Consider the following 10,717-nt stretch of genomic DNA (forward strand, 5'->3'; position numbering starts at 1 on the left):
TGACTGTCTTCAGAGAAGGAAAATTTCCAGGGTACGAAATTTCCAGGGTACAAAGTATGACAGACTAGGTGGCCTTGGAGGGTGTCGGCAGGGTTGATTTTTTTTTCTCAGGCTCCGCTCCTTGGCTTGTAGATGGCCTGTATCTTCCTGTGATCTTCCCTCTGTCCTTGTCTGTCCTCATTTCCCCTTCTCAGAAGGACACCAGTCATATTCACTCAGGGCTCATCTAATGTCCTAATGATCTTTTTTCTTTAATTCTTATTCTTCCCCCAATGACCTTATTTTTAACTTAATTACCTCTTTAAAGGCCTTATCTCCAAATACATTCACTTTTTGAGGTATTGAGGGTCAGGGCTTCACCATAAGAATTTTAGGAGAACACAATTCAGCCCATAAGAGACTCTCCTGAGTGAACACTTAGTGATCAATGTGCATTAAAATATAAATGAAAGAACAAAAAACGCAAACGATTTGCCTCCCTTAAGCAGAAATAGAGCCAGGCTCTGGGTGGAAACCATATTGGTTTCTGGGGGCAGGGCAGGGAGAAATGAAGATCACTATGTCCCAGCCAGCACAGAGCAGGTAGGCAGCCTCGTAGCATAGCGTGGATTTTGGGCCTACCTACAGCTGGCTGGGGCTAGCCCAGGGCCCCAAGGCAACCATGAACATTGCCTTATTCCAAATGGCTTTAATTTTCTTCTTTGAAATTGTATGAACACTTTTGAAATTTAAAGAATACTGTGTACTTGTAAAAGGAGAAAACCCTGCAATCGCTCGCCGTATCCTTCAGGATGAAGCCACTGGCCGAGGAGGCTCTGGTTCCTGTCCCACGTGCTTGTCGCCCTCCAACCTGATCTCCTGGTGTTCCGTCTCATTCCTGCCACCCTGACCACACCTGCCTCCTTGCTGTTCAGGTGTGTCAGGCGCTGGTCCGACACGGGGCCCTGGCACCTACCTGCCAGTCCTCTGCCTAGAGGGCCCTTCCTCCACATAGCCTCACAGTGGACATTTTCTCCAACCACCATGAAAAACGGGATCCGTCTCCTTGGCATTTCATACATTCATTTCCCTGCCCAGCAGTGAGACTGAGTGTCTTGTTATATGTTTATAAGTGATTTGTTTTCCTCCTCTAAGAATTGCCTTGTTGTATCTTTTGCTGATTTCTCTCTTGGACTATTAGTCTTAGCTTATATTTTTCAAAGATATTGATTGAATTCTAAACCTGGAAAATGCTTTAGAAACGGGGTTGTTCATCACAGAGTTATTTACGGTGGTGAAAAATTGGAAACAAATGACCACCAATGGGGAATGGTTAAAGAAATAGTGGAAGGATTATTAGGCAGCCTTTTAAAAGAATATTCAATAAAACCATGAAGTAACATGAAATATGAACATATGAAGTAACTAACATGCAATGTTAAATTCTAACACTAACTGAAAAAACACAAGTTTCTTGAAGGAAAACGTTTTTGATAAGCGGTGATTCAATTTATAGATAAACACTTTGGCAATCTTCCATCACATTCGTAGCGGCTGGGTTTGAAAGTGGTGTTCTGAGTGACTTTGATTTTGTTTCTATTGCTCTACACTTTTCAAGTGAGTTGATTTACTCAAAAATAAAAAAAAAGAATCACAAGTATTGCACGAACTCTAACAGATTTAATGGAAATAAAAATACAAGAAGGGAAACATCTGTCCATAATCTTGCTACCTCTAAAAGATCACCGTCCCTTTCTCTCCTCTTCCCTTGGAACGCTTGTCTATGGAAATACCTAATTTGTAGGTAATTGTGACTGAATAAAACATGAATATCTGGCCAGGTGCGGTGGCGCATGCCTGTAATCCCAGCACTATGGGAGTCTAAGGCAGGAGGATTGCTTGAGCGCAGGAGTTTGAGGCTTGTCTGAGCGAGAGTGAGATCCTGACTCGTGAAAAAAATGGGAAAACCCAGCTGGGCGCCTGGACAAGTGCCTGTAATCCCAGCGGCTTCAGAGGCTGAGGCAACAGGATGCCCACAACCCGAGTCTGAGGTTGCGGTGAGCTACAAGGCCATTGCCCTCTGCTCAGAGCATAGGGTAGAACTCTGTCTCAACAACAACAACAAAAAGAATATTTGAAATCTAACACTGAGGAGGGGGTTGAGGAGGCTTTGGCAAATTAAATAAGAGGCGAGAGATTCTGTGTTGCCAATGAATTAGGTAGAGCTAGGCTGTGGGTCAAGGTGATTAGCGTGTCTCCAGGTAGGTCATCTGCTTTGGGCACTAACTGGTGTGGGTCCTGCCTCATCTTTGGCAGCAGACCATCTCTGTTTGCTAGCCCGCTAGACCATTCAGCTCCCTACCCCCTCAAAAAAAAAAGGCCAATTGTAGAGTCAGGATATTACCACCTGCTACACAGATTCCCTCCTTGGAGAAGGAAGGACTCCACAGCCTGGTTGGGAGCCCTCTCAGCCCTGAGGACCAGCATGCTATCCAAGGGCATTATCAAGTGGTGGTAACCAATGGCTCCAGACACGCCTGGGTTCAACCCTCACTCTACACCTGAGACATGTTACTAACCTCTTTGAGTCTCAGTTTCCCCAGCTATGAAGTCAGAGTCGCTGTGAGGACTGAATGGAAAAACTCACATGTAGTTCCTGGCCCAGAATAAATTTTGAACTAGTGGTTATAACTATTACTCTGTGTGTCTAGGCTGTATCTTTCCTGCTGCGGTAAAAGTTAGCTGCTCAATGAAAGATGGCAACCCCTGGAGGGGGAGGCCTGGCATCACACCCAGCCCCTGACACAGGCCCCCCATAGCTGTTGCCACTGCCTTCCTGAGGACATGTGACTTCCTGTTTTCTAAATTTTTAACCTGCAGTGTCAACTCAGTTGTATCTGAGCCTGGGGCAGAGCTGGGCAGCAGCAGGACCTGGGGCTCCAGGTTAGAAATGGAAAGGGAGGAAAATCAGGAGGCTTGGAAGCTGGTTACTCCCACCTGGATCGTGGGCTACTGGGATTAGTATCAATATTGAGTCCATCAGCTCCTACAAACCGAGGACTTACCAGGTACCAAGCCCACGCCATTTACTGTCTCACACCCTGGGAGATAGTTAGATTTAGTCTATGATCACACAGTAGCAGAACCAGGACATGGACTCAGGTTGGCCACCTTCCTAGGGTTTGTTCTTACCTGTGATGCTAACTAAAGTGCTTCCTGTTGAAGTGGAGACAAGCTGGAAGGGGGTGGGATTTGAAAGGTTGTCCTATAGAAATTGGAGGATCTGTGTAATTTGTTCTTCAGAAGGCAGAACTAGGATCAAAGTTATTTTTAAAAGACTGAAAATTAGAGTTCTCCACCAGTGATTGGTACGTGGTGAGCTTTCTGTCTCCCGAGGTATTTAAGCAAAGGCCAAAGGTACTTGCTAGAGAAGAAATTCTTTCTTTCTTTTTTTTTTTTTTTTGAGACAGAGTTTCACTATGTCGCCCTTAGTAGAGTGCCATGGCATCACAGCTCACAGCAACCTCAAACTCCTGGGCTTAAGTGATTTTCTTGCCTCATCCTCCCAAGTAGCTGGGACTATAGGCGCCTGCCACAATGCCTGGCTATTTTTTTGTTGCAGTTGTCATTGTTTAATAGGCCTGGGCCTGGCTCAAACCCACCAGCTTCAGTATATGTGACTGGCTCCACAACCACTGTACTATGGATGCCGAGCCTAGAGAAGACATTCTTGCAAAAGGTGGGAAGCTCTCTGGGTGAGGGAAACCCCAGAGGCACTGACATAAAGTAGAGAGAGCAGGGACTTTGCAGCAGATGTACTCAGGAAATTTCTAGCTGTGTGGCCCACTGGAACCTCAATTTCCTCTTCTGCAAAATAGAAGTGATAATAATTCTGCCCATCTCAGACAAGGTTGTGCTGAGGATTAAACCAGATTGCAAAAGGGCCAGAGTTCTCTAAACTGTATGTGGAGTGCAAATGTAAGTAACATCATTATTTTGTGAAGCGAGGCGCTCAGAGAATGTCCATGCACTATTGAGCTCCTCCTACAAACTGAGCACTTTATACATTACATGTTCATTATCCATTTTATTCTCACACACCCCTGAAGGGTAGGCATCCCCTTCCTGAGCTGGGGAACCTGGCCCACTTCTGTCCCCAAATCTGGTGGGAAGAGGTGGAAGGTGGGAGAACTTGTCTACTCCCACTGCTGCTGGAACCTCCAGAGCCTCTGTTGTAGCAAAGAAGGTCACTCAAGACCTGTGGGCTCAGCACAGCTGCTGTGCAGCACACCTCCTCCATGTTTTCAGTCAGTCTTATTAAATCTCGTCTGCAGACAGGGGGGCTGGAGTTGTCCTAGAACGCCAAGCCAGGAAGAGGCATATGTTCTTTCCTCTTCTCAAGTGACCTGTGATATTCGAGGTGAGGTGGGGAAACGACTAAGTGAAATCAAAATACACCATCTGTGCTTTGCAGAGCCTGTTGGGGGGAACTCCAGGATGTGAAACGTTCACAAGCTGTGACTAAGTGTCAAAGGCAGGCAAACAGCAAGGGCTGTGAATTCAAAGGTGTGTAAGGACTCTGGGTCTCCTGTGACCACAGGTCCGGTCACTGAAGGCAGAGGGTTAAGAAAAGTACCCAGTCAGGAGACCTGTAATCCCATCAGCTTTGCCACTAACCTGCAGGTGTCCTCTTGTGAAGTTGCTTCCTGTGGTCTCAGTTTATCAGCCAGTTGGGTCCAGTAATAGCCCCCTACTTAACCTCTCCTGTGAATCAAATTCAATCTGACAAAGGAATTTTAGAAGTACTGAGGTTCAAATTAGAGTATCCTTACTAGTTAGATGTGAGGGAGTCCAGCAGATGCCCAGCTCCTAGACAAGATTTGCTGGAGGAAGAGCCTGGCTTCAGGGGTAGGTGGGCATGGTGTGTGTTTGTGGCTTTGGGCTATGATAGAACCAACTTGATTAAGACCTAACAATACTTTTCACAGAAGTTTATAATCTGGTCTGGAGACAAACCATACAATTCAGATACATTTCACTTGGAGAGATCAGATTCTGTAAGGACGGGCGCCTCCCCTAGGCTGCCCTCTGGGGCCTCAGAATCTTCCTGTTAATGGTCAGTGCTGTGAAACTTCCTACACTCAGGGCTTTTATGAAGATGGCAAAAGGGTGTTTAACACTGTCTAGCTCACTCACCAACCAGGCTCACAATATTTTTAGAAGCAATGAAGCAACTGGCCAGATACTTTGTATCGGCTCCAGCTGCCCCTGGGGGCTCCTGTGGGTGTCTCCTGTGGCCTATTCCAGGAATCCCGCTACAAAGCAGGAGGGCACCAGCTTATGTGCACCTGCTTATAGTAAGAATCGTGACAGTAACTAACATAATGGTACACTTATATTTATGAGGTCCCTCACCCCATAAAAATTACCTTATTTAATCCTTACCCAGGCCAGGCCAGTGGCTCATGCCTGTAATCCCAGCACTCTGGGAGGCTGAGGCAGGTGGATCACCTGAGCTCAGGAGTTTGAGACAGCTTAAGCAAGAATGAGATCCGTTTCCACTAGAAATAGAAAAACTGAAGCTAGAGGATCACTTGAACCCAAGAGTTTGAGGTTGCTGTGAGCTATGATGCCACAGCACTCTACCAAGGGCTCTGTCTCAAAAAAGGAAAAAGAGAAAAAAAAAACCTTACCCCATAGGAATTAATCATATTTAATCCTTAGCACCACCTGACATGGGTAATATTATTGTCCTCAGTTTACAGAGGAGAAAACCAAGACTTAGAGACCTCTCCAGACTTAGAGAAGTTCAGTAATGCATAGCTCAGAAGTACACAAAAATTAGCATATAAGGACAAAAGCTTTAATTTTATTCCTCCTCTCTGTGACTGTGAAATCTACATGTGACACAGGGTATGGTGGCATCCCCATGGCTATGGGCTCCGACTTACATTAGCAACACCTGTATAATGTTGCAGCTCTGAATCACCATCCTGGCCATACAATGAAATTCCCAGTTCCAGGCCCCAGCCCCACCCAGGCCACTTAGATTGGAACCTCATGGGAGAGGGTAGTGGGAGGGAGTCTTATGAGAAGCCTTGATCAGTCTCTGGGTCACCTTTCACATGCTGGAATTCTCCTGGGTGCTGTGAACCTGGGGCGGGGACAGTAGCATGAACTAAAACAGCCTCTCCAGTTGTACACAAAGCAGCCACATGCAACTCCCTGAATACCTCTTAGGAAGCAGGGGGCTCACGTTGCAATGGAATGATAAATAGTAGATAAATGACCCAGGTGCTCCAGTGGCTCAGGGAAGGAGGCAAAGAGGTCTTTGCCTTGGGATGTGAGGAGGTGGACAGGGAAGAAGCTGGCACCAGGAGGGCAGTGCTGATGTGATACCTTTGAGCTGGCATCCTGGAAAACTGGCTGCTGCCCCAGGGAAGCCCCTGTATCCTGTGCATATATAGCCTAAAGCCCACGAGGCCACCTGGGACTCAGAAGACCCTACCCAAATATTAGACATCATGGTCTTTACTGAGGAAGTAGAAGCCCTGTCATTTACAAAAACACCTCCCAGAGCTTTACCTGATTTGATTCTCACTGCAATCCCAAGGTGGCTAGGATTACCCTTATTACATAGATGGAGAAACTGAGGCCCAGGGAGGTGAGTTGACTTGTCCAAGACCACACAGGTAGTAAGTGGCAGGGAAAGTACTAGAATCCGGCTTGGTGCCTGTGGCTCAAGTGGCTGGGGCGCCAGCCACATACACCTAAGGTGGCGGGTTCGAATCCAGCCCGGGCCTGCCAAACAACAATGATGGCTGCAACCAAAAAATGGCCAGGCGTTGTGTTGGGCACCTGTGGTCCCAGCTACTTGGGAGGCTGAGGCAGGAGACTCGCTTGAGCCCAGGAGTTGGAGGTTGCTGTGAGCTGTGAGGCCACGGCACTCTACCCAGGGGGATAGCTTGAGGCTCTGTCTCAAAAAAAAAAAAAAAAAAAAGAAAGTGCTAGAATCCACCTGTACTCAATCCTGGGTTCTTCTATTCTAACATCCCCTGGCAAAAAAAATGATGCCCAATGAGTATTTAATCAGTTACATAATTCAAGTTTTTTCTGTGTCACTGTGTGGAGCTTTCTGGGCCTTCCTCAGGACCATCCTTCCCAGCACAGGGGGACAGAGGACAAGAATGGTCCGCCCGTCGTCCCCACCCCGTAAAGTATGCTGGGGTTAATATGCTCTTTGCTATACGTAGCCTACTTGTCATTGGTCATAAAATCATGCTGCCCTTAAAAAGAAAAAAAACCTGTCCCTATTACTTATCTCCAGGGAGGCTCCCAATTCTTCTGCCCCCCACCGCGCTGACTCTGCACAACACGAAGAAATATTTCTTCTTATTTGTGCTAAATTTACTGCCCTGTAATTTTTGTTCTCATTTTCTGTGACAGGCAGCTGAGCGATTTTTTCCCAGCTTTTATTCTGAGTCTCAACCAGGCCCGTAAATCGCTGCTGCCATTTCCTCTCCAGTCCCCAAAGAAAAAAATCACCTGAGCTGTGGTGGCCTTCAAGAGAGGCTGCCTTGTCTTTCAGAGGCCTTTGGATCCTCCCTGGGGGTCACTGGGGACTTGCAGCACTGCCTCAGGGCCAAAGGGCAAACATACCTCTCTCCCTGGCCACCCCTTCCTCATTGCTGAACCATCCTTTCCCTGTACCAGAGCAGTCTGCACTCTGATGTCAGGGGTGGAAGAAGAGGTGAAAATGCAGAAAATGCAGCCATTGGTCTCATGTGCTCATGGCCTAGATGCAGAAGCATCTCAGAGTCCTGATGAGTTTACATTTGGAGAGTGCTTGGTGGGATGCAGGCTCTTGCACCTATATCACTACTCTGAGTTTCCCTAAGGGCTCAGGTAGTGAGGTAGAGTCTGGTTTTGAGGGGTGTTGAGTGGAAGGTGCAGCTAGCAAGGTCAGTGCTAGAAGAGAAATCAGCTCAGAATGTCAGAGAGAGAGGAAAGTACAGGTGTGTTCAAGGAAGAATGGAGCGTAAAAGACAGGAACAAGAGGAGCAGGGTGGCGGAAAGGCCTGGTCTTTCAGGCTGGGGCTGACAAGGCAGAGCCCCAACATGGCTGGACAGGCAGTATAGATTCTTCTCTAGAGGCTGGGTCATCAGTGATCTCTGAGCAGGGTTTGCAGGACATTTATGGAGAGATTAGTTGCCTGGAGCCAGGAGTGGTCCTGAATTGTGGCTGGATTCAAAGGCTTGAGGACAAAGGGACTCAGCGTGGTTGGGGTGGGGATGCTGTGGGCAGCTTTGAATTATCTGCTTCCATGGCTTGTGGGGGAATCCAAAGCAACAGCTCGCTGGGAAGGGTAGACAGGGCGGGCCTGGGGGCAGGGGTGGTAGTTGGAGACACTGTCGGGGCTCAGGAGTCCTGCCTTGCGCTTACTGTGTTTTCTAAACCTGACGTCCTTAGTGCCTCAGTTTCCGTGTATTTCTGGTTGGAGGATCTGACAATAATTACATTTCAGGCAGAGTCTGGGACAGAGTAATCACAGATGAAATGTAACAGTTTTCACCCTTTTTAACAGAAGTGGCAGCTAAAAGAGGGTAAATAACTTCCCTCAAGCTGATTAGGCTATGACAGCACTTCAGCACACCATGTCCACTCCCTGAGCCCTAACACAGGCCCGCAGACAGCCACCAGGGGGCGCCCTGGCCTCGGGGGACACCGATGCTGGAGCGACTGGCCTTGGGACTTCTGCTCCCCAGGCAGAGGTGGAGAAAAACATACAACAACCCTGTTTTACAGACTGAGTTGCTGCACACTTAGCTAGTAGGAAATATAGTCAAAACTAAAATCTGCATCTCCTCATTCACATGGCAGCAATCTTTCAAATAAAAATGCTAACTTTTATTTAACCAGAATATTTGTCACACCTGACTCCCCAACCTATGGTACACCAATGTCAGTGCCAATGAAATAAATGTGCACTCACTACAGTTTGACAAATGTCAAAATGGCAGTAGGGGTTAGGGACTCCCCTGGAAATTTCAGGTGGAAGAGGCGCAACAGAGGGAAACTCCGAGCTGCATTTTGTAGGCTGCATTATGTTTGAAGAGATGGCAGGGGTATAGGGAGAGAAAAGGAGGGGACATGAAGAGAGAGCCCTGCATGCAGAGGCCCAGGGGCTGCTGGTTTGGGAGAGGAGACAGAGGAGGCTGAGGCCATGGAGCTAGAACCAGTGGGCAGGGAGATGCCAGGCCCAGGTGGATGAGATCCCCAAGTACTTTTGTGCATTGCTCACGAGACCTTGTGTGGCCTGGAGGGAAGTCATGCACTGGGCCCTGCTGCCTGGTGTAGGAGAGTGCCTGGGCTGAGGAAGCAAAGAGTTGGGGGGCAGATTCATCCAAATCCTCACATTCTAATTCATAGATAGTGCCGCCAAGTCTCTGAGCCCAACCCTTGCCAGTGCCCCAGATCCCTATTCTCTCCCTATGGGTAGGCCTCACAGGCCACACACCTTAGTCCAGGTGGCACCATTCATCCAGACATAGGCATCTTTCCAAGCCTTCCAGGGTTCATGGTTCACACCAGGGCTCACACGTAGCTGGGCTCCCATGCCTCCAGGGAATAGCTTCACTTTCCCACCTCTCCACCTGCCCTCCCGTCTCCCAGGCTCTGTGGTCCTACCAGGTGCCACATCTGCCTTGGGGCAGTCTAGGATTCCTAGGAACAAGTCCAAGAGGGTTGTGATCAGGGCGAGGTATGGGGTTTGGATGTAATCTTGTCATGATTTCTCCTTGTAGGACCATCTGGGGCTGGTGGGGACATGTTCTAGTCACCCTGGGCCTGGCTGACTAGCTTTGTCTCTTGGTACAGACGCACAGAGCTTCGGCCTGCTGGATCCCAAACTCTGCTACCTGCTGGATGGAATCCTCTTCATCTATGGTGTTATTGTCACTGCTTTGTTCCTGAGAGCAAAGGTGGGTACCACTGGGCACTGGGAGGAGGATGTGGTCTCTCCCACTTAGTAGATGTTCAGAGGGGCCTTGGTCTTGGAAAGTCTCAGGCCAGGGCAGTACCTGGGGCTTAGTATTCACTGGTGAAGCAGGGACCAGTCAGGTGTGCACACTGGGCAGGCTTGGGAGTCTGGGGGTGGGGCTATGACAGAGCAGAGTAGAGGGAGAGCCTGGTACCAGGAGCCTCATGAAGAGCCTACAAAGGTGTGCACATCAGAGGGTCCCAGGGCAGGGGATACGCTGGTAAGAAAGGGGCTTACGTGTAGGCAATTAAGAGCAGGGAAGTGGGGGGACTTGTGGCAGGACTTTCTAGGTCCTGCTGTCCAACTGTTAATGTCAATCTTTCTCTTGAAACCTCAGCTTCCCCATCATTCAATGGGAGAGTCAGCCCAGAGCAACTCTCCCAAGCCCTGGTGCCTTGAGGACCTTGCATTTTCAGAAGGGCTGGGCATGGTGTGGACAGACAGTTGAAGGATTTAGAGGAAGGGGGGAGACTCCAGTTCCCCCCATCACTTCAGCTCTCCACAAGCCATTTCTTTTTTGAACTTTGGCATAAGATTTTTATTTGAAAAACAGAATCTTACTGACATTTTTTAAGTGTAAAAAAGCTGCCCTAAGATGATTTCTAAGGTTGCTTTCAATACTCCGAATCTGTAAGACCCCGCAGTACCTCTGGCTGAGGCGGCAGGAACTGAACACAGAGAGGACAGAAGCTTCAGAG

The 10,717-nt window shown here is 48.3% G+C and overlaps 1 protein-coding gene across 1 annotated transcript in view; it reads left to right on the forward strand.

The window, feature by feature from the left end:
- Positions 1-10,717, forward strand: part of CD247 (CD247 molecule) — an 85,348-nt gene that overhangs the window by 64,283 nt on the left and 10,348 nt on the right. Inside the window, exon 2 of the mRNA XM_023510818.1 lies at positions 9,857-9,960. Coding sequence (XP_023366586.1) covers positions 9,857-9,960 — 104 coding nt within the window. The remainder of the gene's footprint in view (positions 1-9,856; positions 9,961-10,717) is intronic.

The sequence above is a fragment of the Otolemur garnettii genome, unplaced genomic scaffold (genome assembly GCF_000181295.1).
Source record: "Otolemur garnettii isolate 467f Iridium unplaced genomic scaffold, OtoGar3 scaffold00016, whole genome shotgun sequence".
Taxonomy (NCBI): domain Eukaryota; kingdom Metazoa; phylum Chordata; class Mammalia; order Primates; family Galagidae; genus Otolemur; species Otolemur garnettii.